This window comes from Denticeps clupeoides, chromosome 2 (genome assembly GCF_900700375.1).
Source record: "Denticeps clupeoides chromosome 2, fDenClu1.1, whole genome shotgun sequence".
Lineage (NCBI taxonomy): Eukaryota > Metazoa > Chordata > Actinopteri > Clupeiformes > Denticipitidae > Denticeps > Denticeps clupeoides.
The window spans coordinates 27,715,574-27,737,824 of record NC_041708.1 but is presented as its reverse complement, the minus strand read 5'-3'; the positions used below and the strand labels follow the sequence as shown (position 1 = coordinate 27,737,824).

The 22,251-nt window shown below is 41.6% G+C and overlaps 1 protein-coding gene across 4 annotated transcripts in view; it reads left to right on the top strand.

Moving 5' to 3' along the window:
* l3mbtl4 (L3MBTL histone methyl-lysine binding protein 4) overlaps positions 1–22,251 on the top strand; it is a 60,273-nt gene that overhangs the window by 31,431 nt on the left and 6,591 nt on the right. For all 4 annotated transcript variants that reach the window (XM_028966041.1, XM_028966037.1, XM_028966038.1 and 1 more), the window contains exon 17: positions 4,493–4,566. In XM_028966041.1, the coding sequence (XP_028821874.1) occupies positions 4,493–4,566 (74 nt within the window). The remainder of the gene's footprint in view (positions 1–4,492; positions 4,567–22,251) is intronic.

Sequence of the window (22,251 nt, the reverse complement as noted above, 5' to 3'; positions counted from 1 at the left end):
TAGCGTCTAGAAACACATTTCATATGAGTTATTGTGTTAATTGTGAAGAAAGTTTAATGGGTAACAAGACGAGGGCTGTACCTGTGTGGTTATCAGCAGGTTGTGCTGGGACGGTGTGTATTGCAGTTTTGTCTCCTAGAACCACAACATGAGTGTGTGGATATTTGAAACACAATTTTGTCACTAAGCCACAGCCCTACACGTATTTTCCTGGGGACTTTTTTCAGACACTACACTGTTCCTGTCAGGACTCCAGCATTTACTGCATAAACTTAAATGTTGTTGTTGGTGATATTTTATTTAAAGCAGCAATGCTCTGTGTTTATTTTGTCAATGTGAGAGAAAAAGATAACTGGAATCTGCTGAAATGCTTTTTTTGGACTTTTTGTGCACCTTTTGGGATTCTGCACAATATGTGCAACTTTTACAACACACTTTTTATTTATTACCTGAATCTCAACAAGAGCTGCATTTTGCCTTTCCGTGCCGTATATTCCCGTACCGCTCCTTGGTAGAGAGGTGTCATGTAAGAAGTCTGTCTTAAATCTGTACCTTTTATATGCTCCGTCCTGGCTGACCCCCATGAGGAAGCCGTACTGTTGCCTGCCAGCGCTGTAGCACACAGACCCTGATCCAGAACGGCCCGAGCTTCGCGCAGCAGAGTGTGGCACAACGCAATATTGACGGACCCCATACGCACACTGTCAGTAGCGCCAGGCTTCAGCTGTGACTTGGCAGCAGGACGTCCCAACGCCAGTGCCTCACACAACCCGCATCAATGCAAATGTCACTTCATAACTGCACTTCATTCTGGTCTGAACTTAATACAAATTGCATGACATTTTAAATGAACAACAAAAACACACACTAACATTTTAGCGCAATTTAATATTGAATGGATTTGTGTGTAGGTTTTTTTTTTTTTCGAGCCGTGTGTAGGTGGAAGAGGAGGAAACGGCTAAGCTCTTTTGTACAATGCTGTAAAGATTGCATAAGGCCACAGTTATGTAAAAGAAAAATACGTGAAATTGAAAGTCTCCCAAAATATTTCAAACGGGCATGATGAAGGCATGTGTAATTCACCCTGACAACATAAAAGATTGATGAAGCAAGGGATCTAGTGTGTCCTGGTGAATGATTTATAGGAGACGATGGTACCAAACTGCTTGCATTAAATTTGGATAAAAAATGCACAATGTGAGATTGAATTAAAAGACTGTTCCCCAGTTGCAGACCTTTCATGCAAACTAGGATGCAAACTAAGCATCTACACAAATGTCACAGATTTTCTCTCATTCATGTGACATCCTTTCTGCAGCACAGATCCATGCAAATGGCAGATAGGGCTTTTAATTAACGATAAAGACATTGTCCTACACCATTGTCCACCGCATTCATCTGTCAGATCAATAGTTCCCTTTTTAATCAAATGAATTTGCCCCCACAGTTATCATGTTCCCCTGTATGCTTGCTATTAATCATTCATGTGTGTTTGCCTGGTTTGTAATTAGTGTACGAAATGCTTTGGAGGTATTTGTCTTCTTAAGGCCCGTGCTTCCTAAACAAGACAATTCCCACCCGGGTGGATTTGGACCTTCTCCAGTGTCACACGGTCTCAGGGGTAGCTGTCCAATCAGCAGCGTGACCTCCCTGAGCCTTTTATTCCCCTTTGTTTCCCTGCGTCACACTGCAGCAGTTCAGGGATCAGGGCTTTCCTCATGCAGCCGCAGTACACATCTATAACTAGAGCTCCTCACCTTCATTCTTTAAAAACTATATAAAAGACAAAACACCCACCACAGTTTAATTGGTTTTAATGGAGGCTGTAGCTGGCCTCTTAAAATGTCAAGCAGACGTGAATTTGTTTTAACACAAACAAGAAATGATCTGCTTGAAAGCTGGCAACCGTGCTAAGACATTTACCTAAGTGGTGACTGTAAGAATTCCCCAAGGGCCCTTTGTATGTTGCTTTTATGGATTTGTATTTGTCCTAAATACTGCATTGTATTAAATCTGACTTTTTTTTTTTTTTTTTGTTTTAAGCAAAGCAGGAAACAGGTGACACGTGGGTAAATGGCCCATATCTGTGGTATGACTGAACTGTTATTTCTGCTGTTTGCATGACTGACTGCCCTGAATAGAAACTATAATGAGAATATAACTTTGAAGCCATTATGTGTTGCTAATGTTTTGAATTGAGTCTGCTTTGCGTCTCTCCTCTATCCCAAGAGTAAGGTATTTTTGACTAACTGGATGAATGCTGCAACCCCAAAAAGGCTGGAGAATAATGACTGGATTGGTACAGCGTTAACATCACATTATGAGTGCATGACCCAGAAAAAAAAACAGGGTCTGATTAAATGAATGTCAGAGGGCATGTTTGCATTTCGTGAAAGAAAGCTTGACTTTCAGTGAATCAGGTAATCTAAAAAAAATCAAGGCCTAACCCTAAGACCGATATCATAAAGTGAAGTGATTATCATTGTGATGCACAGCACACGGTGCAAACAGTGAATTGTGTCCTCTGCATTTAACACATCACCCTTAGTGAGCAGTGGGCAGCCATGACAGGCGCCCGGGGAGCAGTGTGTGGGGACGGTGCTTTACTCAGTGGCACCTTGGCGGATCGGGATTCGAACCGGCAACCTTCTGATTATGGGGCCAATTCCTTCACCGCTAGGCCACCACTGCCCCAGGAAAGTGATGTCAGCTGCCAAAGTATATTTCAAGCTAAGAAAAGAGCAAGAGGAGATCTTATGCTGGATCTTGCACTTGCGACATATTGGCAGGAGTGTCCAAAATGACAGGCAGAAGTGTCAGAAAAGTCTGAGCTCACAATACCCAAACTAATCTGCCCCAAAATGTTAATCCCTCTTGATGTTAATAAGGGCCCTAGGGCTGTGCAATATGGTAAAAAAAAAAATCATATTGCAATATAAATTGAACCGGAGGGTAACATGTTTTCCTAGCAAAGGCACTGCAGCAGGAAGTTATATAATAAACATTTTACACATTTCAAAGTGGCAGTGAATGTAGAATATTTATTGTGCAAATCTACAATTACAAAAAAAATATGATAACGTTTGAAAATCCCTCCAAAAACGGTCATGACCTCTGTAAAGTTAACATTGAGCTCTTCACAATGGTCAAAGTGCATGATGTACATGGATTTGACATGTGTAGTTTGACCCCAAGCTGAAAGGCACTTAATTAATGTGTATTAAATAATTCCCAGTCTTTCTATTTTGTATCATCACATATATTCAAAAGTGCATCGAGTGCCTTAAAACGGAAGAGTGGCTGTATTATTTAGCATTTTCACAATTTATCGGCTGCTGCAATTGAAAACCAATGTGTTTTGTGTTCACAGACTTTGTGAAAGTCTAGATTTTTTTAGGCTTTTGTTTAAGACCAAATATGAATATTTGTCGAAAACATGACCCAATGCTTTACTCTTTTAATTCAATCTCACATTGTGCATTTTTTTATCCAAATTTAATGCAAGCAGTTTGGTACCATCGTCTCCTATAAATCATTCTCCAGGACACACTAGACTTTACTCAGGTCAGATTATCAACATTGAACCATTCTTTTTAACAAGCTGCTCAAACCTGCACTTGTCCATTTTCCAAAAATAATTCATATTACTGCGGTAGGCCGGTATAATCAAAATCTCTCCCGTTTATACTGTTTATAATACCGTACTAATTAAAAGGAATACTGGACAGACAGTTGTACAGCAGCCGCCAACAAATTATGAATGTTAAAAAATGCAGAGTAGATTTTTGTGACTATTTTAATGAGTAGCTGAAGCTTGGAGCCCTTTTCTCTTTGCATTAAAATCTGTTTGCCATCTATATAGCATTTGTTCAGTGTGTGTGTGTGTGTCATATAATATTGTACCCAGTTGGGCTCAGAGGTCTAGACTACTGTAGAAAACATTTTCCATTTAGCATTTTGACTCATTTCACTCATAGTGTTTTAATTTGATCTAAACGACAGCATTAGTAAAATGGTATAAAACCTCATGATCCATATTATCCCTGCATGACTAGCCCCCAGTAAAAATATATCTTTAATGCACTTTATACATAAACAATTTTACCTCCAGAATTGCCTCCGTTTTGCTGAAGTATGGTACTAAGAGTAATGTTCTCACAACATGCACATTATGACAAGTAAACCAAGTGCACCCAGGGAGACTGAAATGAACTGCAGCAATGCCAGCCAATCCACATAATCACACTCCTATATACAAACACTCCATCTCGGGCATGATTATTTGTGTAATGGTCGCTGTGGGCAATAGGCAATTATACCTTTGTCATAAACCTATAATTCACAAGGCCTACTGCATTACTCACATTACTGTTCATGGAGTTGTGAGTCGTATACCGAGAGGCACAGATCCCACGCTTACTTTTTCCATTTCAAAACACACTGCGTCTGTCTATCTGCCGATCGCTCACTGTCTGTTCTTCTATATCCGCAGACTTTCCCAGTCAGCAAAATACCTTCGGGTGAAGGAGGAAGAAAATGAAGTTGAACTGGACAACATGAACACAGGTAAGGGTCCCTGTTTTCTCAATTCTGCATGTCTTTTATGCAGAGATTTTTCCCCCTGGTGTTCTTGTGCGTTTTCTTTGTTCACAATTTGATTGGAGCTATAACACACTGTCAATTACTTTCATAATGTGACCGTACACCTATCGGCCCCATGGGGCTGAACATCCCTGTGGGATGGGATGATATAAATGCATTTGATGCCATGTTAGCTGCTTGATCTGTGAAAGCTCCATTTTCTGTCTCTGTGGTGTGTGGCGTTTTATTATCAACAGTGTAGGAAATTTGAGTTATAGTTAACTCGTTGTGCCTTTTAATGCTCTCTGATTTAACTGAGCTTTGCTGCGTCTTGACCTGTGGCCCTTCCTGCTTGACCTCAGCTCTGAAAAGTGAACATGCTTACATGGTCAAAGGACATTTCATGTTCCCTTTTGGCAAATGACAATTCATGTTTTTCATGCGGAGACTGTTGCTCAAAATGTCTGCACTGTAGGCTAATTGCAGACAGGTTCATGGAGGAATATTCTGTCTTTGTGCTGTTATACTCTGGAGGCCTTGCTCTCTGCCTCTGTGAGTGTTCAGGTAATTGTTTTTGACAATGTAGGGCCTGGGAATTTAATGAGGTGATGCGTTTAAAAAATGAAATATCTACCAGCAGACAAAAATCACTTTCCTTTTTCAATATGCTTTTGCATTTAGTGTGATCCAGAGCTGCTATAATGCACCATTTATGTTGCCAACCTCATTGATTGCTTTAATTTTCTGATTGTTTCCATGGAGACCAAAACCATCCTCCTGCTTTGAATATTTCATTATGAACGGCAGGGGTGCAATAGAGGAGCAATTGTTTGTATGAATGTTTTGTGTAAATGCAGATGGACACTAATCTGAATGTGTGTGTGCTATAGATGTGTGTGCTGCCAGTCTAGTTCTGGAAGGATCCCCGTTGAGCTGTTTTTGGACAGTGGTGCATCTGAGGCAGGAGCTAATTTTAGCAGTGTGCCCTGACGCAGCGCTTAGGCCATCAGGGACTATAAGAGGGGTGGTGAACGAGGCCTGAGGGATGTGACAACAAAACACATTACAAGCACCGCCCCGACCTGGTCACCGCACACATACACACGTGCACACACTCCCTCCTTTTTTCTCTTACATGCACACAGACACACCTTTCACTCGCCAGTGTACAGATCCGGCCTCCAGGCCCTGATACTGCGTGGGCTGTGAGTGTGTTTCCTGCTGTCTGCTCAGGCCTCCCCTGCGTGACACGGAGACGTCTGCAGGCGCGGTGATGGAGATGAGGATGCTGCGATTCTGAGCGTAATTTAGAACTCACCCCTCCGCTCACATCAGCAGGAATGGCTTTATTTGCCGTGACGGTCACGCTGCAATGCAGAGGAATTAGCTCCACTCTGTCCAAAGTGGTCTGTGTGAAATGGCCAAATCTGGCCAAAGAGGAGATGGACACAGAAACTTTCAAATGAAACCTGTGATGAGGAGCTTCTCGTCTCTCTCGCTCTCAGCAGATGTGACTCTCTGGCAGCAGTGAAGCCGTTGGGTGATAAAACCGTGCGGCTGTGAATCATGTGAACGTTGGCATTACAGACTGGCACAGACTGGTCTCACTGTGCCAGGCTACCCTGTAGGCAGATGGATAGATTGACCTTGACAGGGGAACCAATGGGACTTGGCGTTTGTCTGCCCATCACTCGCCACCCTCCAGTGCCTGCTCTACGAGGCACCGCAAGACACTGTGGTATTTAAATAATAATACTTCATATATTATATGACCTACGCATATCAATAACCACATGATTATGGAGCAGAACACAAATGGTGTGCCCGGTCATTTTTCACTGTTCATTTTTGGTTTTAAATATTTTTTTTTAATTACTGTGATTGATTAATACTAGCTCAAGGGCTTCATGGATTTCCTTTTTTAACCCTTATGCATTTTTAGGTTCTGATAATATATCAACCTCAATATCAGAATCCAAAACTTTACTAACTGTCGTAATCATTTCCTTTAACTTTGGTGGTCTAGGCATAAAAATGTCTTTAAAATGTAGCAAATTCAAGCAAGATGCCACAAGCCATAGGGAAGCACCACTAGATTGCACCTTATGATTGTGAATATTTACTTGAATTGTCAGATTGTAAATGGTCCCCTGTGATGGTCCCCACCGGTCCGCCACCATTTTCAAAAATTCACAGTTTCAGTTCTTGCCTTTGTTGACGTGGATCTGCATTTTGCACTTCTACACCACCCCTGTCTTTCCACAGCCGCCTTGCCTTTCCCTCCCTCATTTGCTCAGTGTGTGTGTGTGTTTGTAAATGTGTTCTTCTCCCATTATGTCTCCCCTGTATCATCAGTTTTGTCGCTCGCTCATCATAACTACAGGGAAACAGATGGTCCTTATCTGATACTAGCTGGAGAAAAAGATTCCCTTGTCGTAATAATTTCCAAAAACGTCAAGCCCCCCCAGTCCTCCACACTGTGGCTCATCATGTGCTCCCATGCCTTTTTGTCATATGAGCAACCTGAAATTTCAGAAATCGTAATGGGATTTTGCCCATCTCTCTTTAAACACCCTTCCAGCCTACTGCAGTTTTCCTATTAGGCTGTAATCTGCGTCTGTCCCCCGCCCTATCGCCTCCCGATATCACAGATTTGTAATGAACTTTAGGCTGCGAAGTGGCAGCTGTGATAACGCAGCTTTGCCCTGTAATCCTTCTTTTGTCACAGCTGCCGAAAAGAGAACAGACCAGTTCCATGCGATAACTAGCCAGAGAAAAAAACACTACAGCACTGATCACACCATCACAGGGAGGTGTTCTCTCTGCAACGGCCGCAGTGTGGGACAGCAGTGATAAGGCCTCTTTAAAACGCGGTGAAATGGGTGAGACCTTTAGTCAGGATTTGAACAATCTCGCTGTATAAGTGCATTTGAAACCCCATGGTGCTGGCCTGTCTTTCCCATTTATTTTTATTTTTTTTACTTCGTAGGCTTCACTTTGACTTTACAATAATTCAATCATGTCACGATGAACATTTAATCTCCACAGCAGTTTTAGTTGTAGTAGATTGTTTTATTGGCTTCTAAACTAGGGGTGTTTAGAAAATATTGATACAGCAATATATCGCAATATTTTATGCAGTGATATTGTATCAATACAGGTACCTCCAATATTTACATTTTTGTATACAAATTTAATTCTCCTGCTAAGTGTTTTAGTGAGGTTAACATAGATCAACGTGCGACTAAAACCTCCACTCCATTAGATGTCACTTGGTATTTCAGGTAGAGTGAAATCACAAAACATGACAGACCGATCGCAGCATCTTTTATTTCAGCTCACTTTGTACGGTTACGGCAACTATCGAATATATTTGGAAAAAAAATACACTTTTATTAGATCAAAGGGTTACTGGCTCCAGAATTAAGCCCATTTAAACAATCTTTCTGTGAAACATTCATGATGTAAATAAAAAAACTATGAAATTCTCAAACATAGGTTAGCCTATTTGTCCTTAATTTTATTTTAATTAAAAAAAGGAAAAAGGGGTATACCCCCTGCTATAGCCCATCTGAGTAATGAAAAAATAAAAAGTATAAAGATACAAAATAGTAAAAAGAAAGTATAAATAAACAATTCAAGTATTACTAATAATCCAACTTAAACAATACAGTTCAGTTTCCAGTTGTATCCAGATGAGGTAGGTAGGTAGGTAGAATGTTTGTCTTTGTGCAATGTTATGTGCAAAATAAGAGAGAGAGAATTTGTCTTAGTGCATGTGTGTGCAATGCATGTGCAAGCCTGCGCCGCTGTGATGTACTGTGGGGAAGAAAAAAAAATGTATGTGCAACAAATGCTATAAACTCGTCCAAAAGTAAATCTATATGCTAATGAATGTAGATTTGTCCATCTGTTGCATTTATTATTACTACCTTATGTATCGGGAGGGTGTGTTTTGAGATGTAACCTATCAGTTAAAACAGAATGTGTAAAACAATAATACTGGTTCTGCGCAGCTCCGCACTGCGCAGCTCCGCACTGCGCAGCTCCGCAGGAGCGATACGATAATAGATGGACTTTGTGATGAATTAAACTAAGCCTTTAAATTTTCCTCAAACATTTTTTGTAATCGAATCATTCGAGTTATTCGAATAATCGTTTCAGCACTAATGTACAGTATCAAAAAAATATTGGGATTTTATAATCATATTGTGATCCGTGTATCACGATACGTATCGTATTGTGTGATCCTTGCCAATACTCACTCCTATTCTAAACTAATGTTTAGATTAACTGCTCGATTGCTGAATATTGTGGCTGCATCACCCCTCTTTCCCTCCTCCTTACTCTTGCACTGCCTTTGCACCGGGGCACATTCACTTATGCAGCTTTGTTCTTGCCATCTACATTCACGTCGGCTGTCTATAGAGGTGTCGGAACGTGTTTTTAAAAGGCCCAGCAGTAGATTCAGGCCTTTGATAAGCTGTTATCTCTGCTGATTTGGGGAGTGTTCCCACGTGCCTCTACCTTGATAGCAAGCTCTGCGACAACAAAGGAATCAGAGTGTATTATGTAAGAACAGCGGGTTATTGAAAAAGATAAGGATGGATGAGCTGGGAGCGGTCGTTTTTTTTTTATAGCATGTTTTTGAGAAGGACTTTTTTTTTTTTTTTTTTTCCTCTCATATCCCGTGCTTATTACTGTTATTCATGTCACAAAATGGCCTTGGTTATCAAGTGGTTTTTTATTGTTATTAGGACTGTAAGTCAATTAAATTTCACGATAAATTAATAGTGATTAACACTTAAGACTAAAGCTTAAAAATACGTATTAAAACTTTGACAGAGAGACAGAGGCATTAAAAGTGTTATTTTTGCACTCGATACTTTGCACTGCTACATATATTCATGGATTATGCGTATTAGGTTTCATGGGTTGCCCAGATTTTTTTTGTGGGTTTAAGAAGAGCTTGTGTACGCTGCAATACACAAGGGCAGTAGAGAGCTGCGCCACTGCCCATGAGTCTGTCCGTGTACACAGATCAAGATAGCTCATGGGGAGCCGGTCAGCGAGTTGACCTTTCACACCGCCTCAGCCGGCTCGCTGACAGCCCAGTGGCATGACAGATGAATCATGGGCTTTCAAGGTAACCCCTCAGATCACAATTTTTGTTTTAAATATATGAAGCAGTAAAGGCCACAGCTGCACCAAGCACGGCTAGCCAAGCGCTCCAGATTATTTACTCCTGCCGGTGCTTTGTTTGCTCTGCTTGCCCCTACCGTACAGGTCATTTATACGCCTCTGCCATTTGTGAGCGACAGTGGCATTGTTTGGCCAGAGGGGGCCACTTAGCTCCCCTATATGGATTTATTCAACAACTGTTCATTTATATTCCTTTAGTGCCTATTATTGCAGCCTACATGCATTCTGCATCTGCAGCTCTAGTAAATTCTTGTCCATCTACAATTTCATATTCGTGGGATTATTACGTTCTATTTTTACATTGGGGTGAGCATTTATTAATTTATGCAAAAATGTAAATGCTGTGTGTTGTAGGCCGCGCTTTGACTATTTGATGTTGATGGTTCGCTGCGTGTTTCATTCCTTTCTCGGCGCTGGCCGGTCTTTCAGCAAAAGTGTCTGTTCTGGCCGTGGGTATTTTTCTCCCCGGCTGAGATAATGGATGAAAGGCAGTAGCAATTGGTTCTTTCTGCTGGGTTTGTCCTGCGCATCAAAGCTCTGCGGTAAAAACACACCCTACCTTTCTAAATGCGGAGGAATATGTTATGATAATCTGCATCTCAGCGGAAACCCTAAGGCTTCACCTTAGAGTTAAAGACGCCTTGATGTTAGCAGAGTGACTTTCAGCAAAAATATTGGCAGTGGCCCGCTTTCATTTTTATGGCGTTTGAGACTCTGTGACGGGGACCTCTGTCAGCTGACAGAGTAGAAGTTGAGTCAAGGTTGCAGGGAGCATTTTCTTCCAAAAAATGAGCATATTCAGCAGCCTATCGTCAAAGGCCGCTTCAGGAACTCAATTTGTGGAAAATTTGTTTTGTGTGCAGTTTCCAGCTGCGGGGGCAAAACTGGCTCTTTTCAGAGGTCGTCCCTGGGGGGGTTTCAGGCGCAGCACGCTACCTGCCCTGTCACTCCACATATTGCACATCATCCGAAATGTCCCAGAGATAATTAACTTTTACCAATTTGACCGTATGTTCATATGCATATGCACATACAATGCACACACCCTTACATTCCAGTAATTTTTTTTTTTTTTAAATACCTCCAAAGTTGCAAGTTGTCTGCTTCTAGAGTTTTTACTTATAACCTATTTATGTATGTGTGGTGCATATGTTTCTTTTATTATATTCTTTTGAGAACTGGAGTTGAAGTTTACTTTCACTCTTCTGGTGGAATGTCCTTGTGTGTCCTGGAGGAGACCAAGTGGATTGGTTAAATCACTGTGAGCTCTAGTCTATCCCACGAACCCCGTAAAATCCAGCATTTAGCCTCAGTCAGTTCTTCCCTTTGTTTTTCAGTAATTAGTGCAGACACTGCATGGCTGTCTGGAGGATAATATCGTGACTTTTATTTCTTCCCTCCCAAAGAATGAGCCAATCAGCTCCCGAAAAGCATCTGGCCAGCGACGGTTGAGAGAAGTACATCTGATATTCAGACCTGTGCTTACCGTTATGCAACACGGGCTGCTTCGCGGAGCGGGCTATTAATGCTCTGCTGTACCAGACAGCCATGCACCTTCAAATTTTAATGACAGCATGTTTGTCTTCTGCATGGTTCCTCTGCTGTACACAAACTGAATACTGAGCTTAATTTAAGCCAAATGACCTGTTTGAAAAACCTGTTGCCAGTTTCTGGTCTCTCGGGGGCTTTTAAGAAACTGGTGAAGACAAAATGTTTGCTCTAGGACTTGCTGTCAATTTAATTTCTTAATGTGTCTGCATTGGCATTATGTCCATCAAACATACCTTACCATAGAGGGTAGTCCTATTTGTCTGTGTATTTCTGAATCCAGATCGCTATATTATTTTTAGTAGTGTTGTGTGTCTTCAGTGTATGTCTGAGACCTACTGTCAGTGACCATGGTATGCATGTTGCTGTGGTGCACTGGGAAGCTCTGAAGCTGGTCCCTTTGTATACATTAGTGATTTTTCCAGGCATCTTATTCATGTGAGCCTCAAAAAATGAATCCCGAAGAGACTGTTTTTGTCTGTATCATTTTAATCTGGAGATTGCTGCTGGCAGTGGAAATTGTCATATGTACTTTGCATTTGACAAGAGTGCATTGGATTTTTAGTATGCATTCTGTGTCCTTCAGTGAAGGTCATGTAGCTAAAGTGCAGCTGCATCATCCATTCCCCCGAGCTGTGTGCATCTGCTCATAATTGCATGTAATTGCTGAAATTTGCATTCTCACAACAGTACATTGGCTTTTTTTTATCATTGGACTGGTTCAACTCGAGTGCATGAAGGACATTGATGGTACCATCATTCACTGGAGCTCAGTAAATACTGATAATTATGCTGGACCAAACAGTTCTAGAGGTAGAGTTTTACTCTACAGATGGGTCTGTTTCCTCCCACCCTTTAATTTATCAGCCAACTGTTTATTTGTTAAGTTGAATAATGAGTTAGCTTTTAGTCAGGCCGGTTCTTGCACTGCTTTGTGTAGCAAAACTTTCATACAAGAGCTTTTATAATGAGCCCCACAAGGCACCGTTCTCAGACCCTGCCAGATTTTACAGGTATTTTCTTTTGTACCCACACATTTATTTGGCAACTTTTATACCTTTTCGAAAGCAGGAATTGTGAGATGTTCATAATGTTAATCTTTGAGTGACACTGTGTCTGTTGAGGCTGAGAAAAAGTCTGACTGTCATAATGTAGCCCCTAATTATGTATTATAAGGTGCTGTCCTGTAACGAAAATAGATGGAAGTGAGTGGTCGTGATCCTGACACCATCCTACTTATTGAATGTTCTGGAAGGCCTATTCTGCAGTCTCCCACACACACACACACACACAGGCAGTTTCTGAAATGAGAGAGAGCTTGTGTGAATCCACAGCCTCACCCAGCAGCTATTGAGTTACACCACTGTGAGCAAAGTAAAAATTTCAGAATTGCGAGAGCTAATTGATGTCTTCACATTTCCCCACTAAGCTTATCTGTGGCGGCCTGTCTAATTTCCTTACCCAGCACTTCTGACTGTTTCTCATCATAGAATTCTCAGAGCGAGCATCCTCCTCCTCCCACCAAGAATAAAAAATCTGTTTATTGCTGTCTGAGATATTCAGTAGCTGATTGAGCTCTTTTGAGCTTTGCTCTCTTGTTGTTAATCAGGCTTTGCCAGTTTGGCTACTATTGCAAATGCACAATCTTGCTAATCTTGTTCATGCATTTATTCAGTTTGTCTCTGTGTAAAGGTATTCATGTTTGTTCAGAAATGTAATTATGTGCATTATTATCAAAATTGTAATTAATGACTCTTTTGTTCTCTGGTACGCTGGAGACCTTTTAATAGAATGCCTTTTTAGCAGCATGAATTTTAATTCTCGTGCAGCTTAAAACCGGCCGCCGCACAGCAGGGCTCCAGCTCTGTTATCTGCGCTGCGCCTGGTGGACCTCAGGGGAGGAGGATGTGTTCCCACCCTGCTCTGCTGAAGCCTGGCCTGGCTACAGGGCTCCCTGGCAGCCCTTCCAGCAGCACTCCGGTAGAATAGATTGGCCCACAGTCCAGAATCCGGCAGAGGAGCGACAGGACTGAGGGCAGGAATGGAGACGTAGAGCGAGGGTGTGCTGTACGTCCACCTGTACTGGGATGTCAACTTTCAGTTGCTGATGGCTGCTTACATATCATTCATTCATTTTTTTTTAATCATTTTGAAGCACAGTAGGTAGTATTGCCACTAACATGTACACCGCTCCCATTGATTTGTTGCATATTTGACCCAAGGTCACAACAAAATTGCACTTGAGTGCATGAAGTGCTAAAATGTATTCCCCACAATGGGACAGAATTCCACCCTGATGTGAAGCATGTTGTCAGGAATTTTAGATGTTTCAGCCAATCCCATTAGATATGGTGTTTTAGATATGGTCTAGAAGAATGTACCCATTAGATGTAGTTCTTTCACCTCAAGGTCAAAATGTACAAATACAGTGGGGCAAAAAAGTATTTAGTCAGCCACCAATTGTGCAAGTGCTGCCACTTTAAAAGATGAGAGAGGCCTGTACTTTTCATCATAGGTATATCTGAACTATGAGAGACAAAATGAGAAAAAAAATCCAGAAAATCCCCACTTTGCCCCACTGTATGTAGCACTCGGGTACAAGTAAGTTATTCAGATGGTAACACCTCAGCCAGAGTACCTCTTAATTACAGTAGTATCGTTTATTTTCTGAGTGTATTTGGTGGTAGATGGTAGATTAGGGTGGTAGTAGCCTAGTGTGTAACACACTTGCCTATGAACCAGAAGACCCAGGTTCAAATCCCACTTACTACCATCGTGTCCCTGAGCCACACACTTAACCCTAAATTGCTCCAGGGGGGGACTGTCCCTGTAACTAATGATTGTAAGTCGTTCTGGATAAGGACGTCTGATAAATGCTGTAAATGTAGATTTCTCTTTTTGATATCTCTTGATATCACAAATGTCATGCTCTGTGCGGTGGCCTTCTGCTTGAGCAGCTCTATGTAGAGTTGCGTCTCCGCTCCCTGCTGTAGTTACTCAGTTGATACTGATACTCATGTCTCCATGGCAATTGTATCTACACCCCGAAGTGATATGTTGGAAGACTATCACGTTCCTCACGTGAAAACAGAGGACGGTTTGCCCTGAATAAAATATTGAGGGAAAAGAAAAAAGGTGTTGCTTCGCAGACCAGACCCACAGATATAGCATGTGTGTCCGTTTAGAGGGCCCTGATCCCGCCACCCTATTACCACGCTGGATCGGTAGCGTGACTTCAACCCCCTTCTGACACGGCCGCCGCTGAGAGATGAGTCACGCTCGCGGAGCGATTGTCCCCTGTTGCTGCACGTGTAATCAGATTTGGAGTTGTGGAGTGTAGGTAGGTTTCTGTGTTCCGTTCAAAACATTGCTTATGCTCTCATGTTTTTTTTTTTTGGGAGGCTTTTTTATTTTTTTTTGGTGATCGTGGCGAACGTTTTTTAGCCCCAAACAGAAAAGGTTTGAAGCCAAGAGGTGCTGACAAAAGTACCTGCAATACACTGTTCTGCTCTATTTTTAGAGCTTTTGCAGCTTCTGTTGCTCAAATCTCTCCGTTTCTGCAGTAGACCCTTCATTTTAGTGAAGGGCTGCAGTTGTGACCATATCACAGGGGACTGTGGAGCTACCATGTCGTGATTCGAACAGCGTGACCTTTTTTATTAAGGGATTTTGTTTTGGGTTTTTTTGGTTTTTTTTTTTTTAAAGTACACGTGTATTTCAGGGCACCGAATGTTAAGGCTAATGGTGCTTTTATCAGCTGGGTTTGTTCAGAGATGTTGTTCGCTCTCCTGAACTCCACTTCATTTATCGAGCATGCTGGGTTTCTTTTTGACTGCTGAGAATAACCCTTCTGAATATGGGTACAGCAGAAATATTTGAAGTGTAGTGCTTAAGGGGGGTGGGCGTTTGATACCTCAGTTAGCATAATAATAATTATTATATAAACTGTGTTTGTAATTATATGTAGCATTTATTACAAGTGCATTTATTCATTTTCAATGAATATGCAGTAAATGATAGTGGCTTTTAACGAATTTCATTAACCAAGCAGGAAATGCATTTGTTCTCTTAAAGCTAATGAATATAAAGCTAACAGAGACCAAAGTATGCATTAAAAGCCAACATCTCTACACACTTACGCCTAAATTGATTTATATTGTATTTCTCATTGAAATCCATGCTATATCAGTTTTAACTCTGCAACAAACATGACCAATCCTTCTTAGGCAGATAATTTGCAAGGGAAAAGCATAAAAACTAATGATCTATTTAGGTGACTGGGCGAAGCAGCACAGATTTGCTACAGGCTGCGTGTGATTCATGAACTTTCATATTCAGCTCGTATGTGTTTAATGTCAGTGTCGTCGTTTACCATGTACACCATTTAATGTTCTGCTCTGTATAATATTTTATGTTATTTCACCTTATGTTCTTGCCCCCTTAGTGGAATATTAAAGACCCATAAAACAAAGCAAAGCTTATTTTGCTAATAGCAGATTCACTAATTTGCTGGTCAGATCTTGTTTTAAATCAAAACCTCTACTAATCTTCTGGTTGTTCCCCCTGTTTTCTTTATTAAATTAAAATTCTACACCAGAAAGAAATGTATTTCCTCTTTTCCAAGATACCGATAACTAGCAAGCAGTGGTGTCTTGTTTTTAATCTGTTTAATTCTACAAATCCTGCAGACATGCTTGATGCAGTATCAGATATACCCTACGTATCTAACATAGCAAAGCAAAATCCAGGCCCCGAGGCCTCGTTTGATAACGTCAGTACGCCACCCCTGCTCCCGCCAGCATCAGACGTTTATTAAATTAAAGTGCCCAGCAGGAGCTTCTCGCTTTCTTCAGCTCTGCTCAATGAGCAGCCAGAGGATGGCAAATAGGCTAATGACCTCTCTCACGGAGTTAAGAGCGTGCGGAGCTCGTGGAAAGTATATGGCTGGGTGTGCAGAACCTGTAAACTTTAAACACGGATCAGCATGGCTTTCTCACGCCCTCTCGCCTCCATTTGTTTTGGCTCTTCGTTTGTTCCTCTCTTCCCTCCTTTTCTCCTCTTCCCACCCCTCTGTACAGTACTTTCGCTGCAACTCTCTGCTCCGAGGATCTTCACCACTATACCACTTATCTAGCTTTATGCTAATTGCAATCATTGTTGCTTCATCATTATTGATGACCATCATTAATCTCATTTCTTCCTCCCAAATCTTACAAAACAATGATCAGCCTTTAGTTCATGTTCATTTGGTGTGAACACTTCAGAATAGGTTAATTGTACTCATCATCACCACAGCTAATTGGCTCAAAGGGCGCGGTGAGTGTGAAAGTGATTATGTGTTTTATAGTGGAGCTGGTCAATGTGCCAAAAAAAATTTTTGCACCCTTTCAACATGCCAGTTCTGTGTATTTGTCTTTCATGAGCATGCGGATGCAGTGGCTTTTTGGTTCATTTTTAGCCTGGCAGCTGAGGGGCAGAGGAATGAATTCTTGCTGTTCAACGGGCGTTGGCCGTTTGTTGAAGTCCGAGCCTCCCAGCTGGAGGGCTTTTCATAAAAAAAACCAAAAACACACATTTTGTTGACTAGTTCTGTCTCTTGCTGCATTACACAGGTTTTTATTGGCCAGTGACAATCCAGAAACTTCCAGCTGCCATAAGGATTTCACTGCGGTATTTACGATATAACTGCTCCCTTCAAGAATACAAAACCAAACTGTAAAAAAAAAGACTACACAAATTGTTCCAAGAGCACCTCATGCCTTTATTTATCCCATCCCTCTTCTGCATAAAGTACCTGTCCTGTGAACGGTCAGTATATCAGCAGTCATAGCAATACTTGTTCAATAATAATAATAATAATAATATTGTTCAAGGGTGAAGCAAGGATCCTTTTTACATTCAATATTCACATGTAACTACAATAATTATTTACCGGTGTTAATAAATTAGAAACTGTTCATTTTTAACCTCTACTGTGCCATGCCTCTTTCTGCCAGGTAACATCAAATTGGAGTGGTTGAATACAGTGCTTTGTGTGGAGGGAGAAAGTTTTTCTACACACACTATTCTTTCCTCCCACACCACATGGTCTTCATTGTTTTTACAGGACACACACACACACACACGCTGTGTCTTTTAAACTTTATACATTTTATTTTAAATGTAGATTCATTTTGTGTGTTTTTTTTTTTTTTTTAGTAAAGTAAAACTATGCTTGCAGCTGAAAGCATTTTAATATTTGTTCTAAATTGGTGGGGTATCACTTGCTGTAGAGCGAATGATGATTTTCATATCATTCTCAAATATCTGTATGTAAGACTGTATTATTGTTGCAGAGAAAAGTGAGAGAAAATAGCACTGGTAACATGAAACCGTGAAGCATAAACCACAATAAGTGTGCTTGTTGAACAGTCAGACTGCCAGGATGTATGCATGCTTGCGTTTTACCCATCTTAATTCACCTTCAAATTATTAGCCATCTTTTGTTTGTTAAAAGTATCAAAAGGGTCTGTGTGTGTGTGTGTGTGTGTGTGTGTGTGTCTTGCCTGTCCTTCCCTGGGGGTGAGTTGGTGTCTCATCCATGACAGTCATGTCCAGTCTTAATGTTTTTTCCCCACAAGACACAGACACACATACACTCGCTGTGTCCTTCTCTCCTATTCCGTTCCTCTGCTGCTGCTGGCAGCCTTGGCGCTGGCCGCCTGTTGGCATCTCAGTCTCCTTCTGGCAGGTTGTGGTTGAAATTCAGCTCCCGCTCACCAGTAACATTTCAGTGGGACCCCAGGCAGGGCCCACGGTTGGGCATCTGAGCAGAGAAGACTATGTTCCCAGCATTCCTTTTCTGTCTTTTTTTTTTGTAACTGTTGTATAGATTTGGGGGTCTAGGTTTATTGGTCTCACAGCCGGTTTGGGGCATTTCTTTTGCCCCAGTTCCGGTACGCATTGGTTTTGCCAGTAAGCTCTTAACGCGGATTACATCAGCCTCATTTCTCCCTTCAGAAAGCAGTCAGAAAGAGAAAGCGGAAAGCCATGTGGTTTGCAAACTGTGGTCTGGTTCCTGTCTGTGGGTGCCTCAAATGTCAGTGCTGTGAAGAACTGAGTGTCCCCCTCGTCTCCCGAGCCGGGCCACCCGAGAGAACAAAACCTGAACGAGGCGATCTGTTGTTGCGGTGTCGCTGTCTCGTGCTTTGAAGGCTCACACGGCACACATCTGCGGAAGGGCCTGAACATGCAGGAACTCCTAGAAAGAGTTTCCTGTGTAAACAGCGCTATCAGCATCAGCCAGAAATGGTTCATGTAGCCACTCCGCCTCAGCACGTTGGAAAATGGCAGACTGAAAATAAACCCAGTCTAGGCCGTGCTGTCTTAATGGAGGTCTGTTCACATCACTGTCAAGAGAGAGAGAGAGAGAAAAAAATTATACAGTTGAAAATGTCATGCCCGAAAAAAAAAAAGTTTTAGCCTTTTTTTTTTTTTTTTGTACGTGATCATATTTTGTGAAAATCACATCTCCGATCGCGCTTGACCGATCCCACAGTGAGGTTGGTGACATTTTTTCCCCACATGAATCTGTGTTTTTTGCATGCGGTGTTTTAAAAATTGAGTGGCAAAATACACTGGGGAGCCATGACTGTTTGAAATTAAGCATGCTACCTGTTATTTTAGCAGTAATCAAGAATTATTGAAGTATCATTAATTAATTTAATAAACATTAATATTTTGGGGCAGTGGTCACCTAGTGGGTATGGATGCGGACCTGTAATCGGAAGGTTGTGGGTTCAAATCCCAAACCGCCAAGGTGCCACTGAGCAAGGTGGGCTCTTACAGGGGACTCTTCCTTAACCGCTAGGCCACCACTGCCCCGCTAACAAATAAAAAAGATTATGACTGAAATGATTAGAATACAAGCTACAATCATAATTAAGGATTCACAGTACAGGATGTCCGTTCCTTTAGTATACAGTTGTGGCTGATGGGTATGGCTTGTCTTGGTCCTGTAAATGGGGCAGTGGTGGCCTAGCGGTTAAGGAACTGGCCCCGTAATCAGAAGCTTGCCGGTTCGAATCCTGATCCACCGAGGTGCCACTGAAGCACCGTCCCCACACACTGCTCCCTGGGTGCCTGTCATAGCTGCCCACTGCTCATCATGGGTGATTGGTTAAAGGCAGAGGACACATTTCGTTGTGCTGTGTGCTGTCCTGCATTGTTTCACAATGACAATCACTTCACTTTCACTTCACTTCCTAAATGATCCCTCTCTATTTGATCTGCTAAAATAAACAGGAGGAAGTTCATGCCCGTCCGCCATCTTCCGTGACATAGCACATTGTTGCTGGCTATACAAGCAGTGTGGTGAGGATCAGCCAATAGGCATGCAGGTCCAACCCACAGGCACTGATTGACAGACAGTCACATTATGAAATAAATAGGCCATCATTTTTAAATAATGGCTAACTTATAACAAAATGGCTTAAAATAAACAAAAGGCCTCTAGAGGCTTATAGAACATATAGCAGAATTCAATATATTTCACAATGAGCAGTATAAACAGTACAGGCTAAAAGTTTGGACACACCTTCTCATTCAATGTGTTTTCTTTATTTTCATGACCTTTTACGTTGGTAGATTCTCACTGAAGGCATCAAAACTATGAATGACCACATGTGGAGTTATGTACTTAACAAAAAGTGGAGACCTGGTCTCCACAGTCACCAGACCTGAACCCAGTCAAGATGGTTTGGGGTGAGCTGGACCGCAGAGTGAAGGGAAAGGGGCCAACAAGTGCTAAACACCTCTGGGAACTCCTGCAAGACTGTTGGAAAACCATTTCAGGTGACGACCTCTTGAAGCTCATAGAGAGAATGCCAAGAGTGTGCAAAGCAGTAATCAGAGGAAAGGGCGGCGGTTTTGAAGAAACTAGAATATAAAAAATGTTTTCAGTTATTTCACCTTTTTTTGTTAAGTACATAACTCCACATGTGTTCATTCATAGTTTTGATGCCTTCAGTGAAAATCCAATGTACATGGTCATGAAAATAAAGAAAACACATTGAATGAAAAGGTGTGTCCAAACTTTTGGCCTGTACTGTTATTTCACAATTTCATTCTGATATTATATATGTCAGTATCGTATATATTTGTTTGATTATTTATTTCATTGTCTTATTTAATTTTGAACACTCAATCTTTTTAAAATAAATTATGAAAATTAAGGTTTACGTTGTTTTAGATGCACTACCACTTTGCAGAACATCTCCCTGGCATTTGCTTTATTTTTATGAATGTGAGCAGTTTCGAATTGAAGCTTCTAACATGAGCCCTGCAGGTAAGCAGTGTTCCGCTGAGGCCATTTTTCAACATCACACACCCATATAGAACAGAGCCACTACATCCAACAACCACAACGCAGACGCTTCTCTTGGATGTTTATTCTGTTCTAAAGTCTATTGACATGCTTTTGAGTCATAACTATTGACATAACTATTTTCTTACAGTGATCATCTGTACTTTCTTGAGTTGTCACCAACAGCCTTTACCTGGAGAATCTGTATTTGGAAAGACCAACATTCCTCAACTTTTTTTAAAGGGAAGTGTTTTCCCCCACACTTTGTAAAACGGGCTGCGTCCTGTCAGAGCGTAACCGAGAAATCACGATGAAAACGTTCCGTCAAATTGATTTGCTCAAGTAGCAGGAGGAACATTCACGGGTTCTACCTCGCAGCCAGGCATTAGCACAGAAAATAACTCCTCCCCCACACACTGCTCCACGCTAGGCTACATTTAATACAGCCGGATGATGCAACAGTGTCACAAGCTGCAAGGAGGGAACCGACGCCCACACTTTTATACGTGTGGGCAGGCCTGCCTGCCTTTTCTCTTTTGTAACAGCCCTGCAATGTTGTGTGGTAGACAGGCTTTTGGAAAAATAATGATGTTGGATCTGTTGCCATAAATGCATTCAGTCATGGGTGGTGCGGTTACCGACGTGGCCTCACGCCGGTAGCGAGTTCGAATCCTGGCTCGGACCTTGTTGCATGCTCTCACCGTGTTGACCTGAGTTTCCTCCGGGATCTCCGGGCTCCATCCTGCAGTGGACTGTTACCCCAATGTTCCAGGGTCAGCTCTAGCACCCGTGACCGTGGTTAGGACTAAGTGATAATAGAGTGCGTTGGTTTATTCAGTAATGTATGTATTCCATTACAGTACATAGAGAATACTTTCTGTGAATACTTCAAGAATTCTTATACACCAGCTATATGTTTTCTTTAACATTCTTTTTTTATTGACTGTCGTCCACATATGAGCATGTAAAGCAGATTTAATTTTTTTGATTGGAGGACATGTATCCTAAAATGTAACATGGACTGAATACTTCACCAGTGTTACCTGCATTAAACTCCTCTGCTAGTAAAAAAAATCTTGTTTTGAACTGGCTGCTGTTAATGTGTTGAATAATTGGCATTGTGAGCTAAAATTAACATTAATGCCATGTTTACATGAACCTTTTTTGCCCCTGTTGACCAGTTATTGTTTTTGTGTAATATAACTTTGGTTCTAAACTTTGAATAATGACAAGTTTCAAAAAATCTGAAAACTTTTTATTAATCCCGAAGGAAATTGCTTAACCTGCACTGCAGCAAATAAAAATCATATCGTCTTTAACCTGATACGTTTACTCAATAAAGATAAGGAAGCGGACTCGTAACCTCGTAAGGGTTGCGGGTGTAAATTCTGAACCGCCAAGATGCCACTGAGCAGGGCACTGTCCCCACACACTGCTCCCCAGGCGCCTGTGATGGCTGCCCACTGCTCACAAGGTGATTGGTTAAATGCAGAGGACACATTTTTGGGCACCGTGTGCTGTTTGCTGTGTATCACAATGACAAAAGCTTTCACTTTCATGTATTCCTAACAATAGCA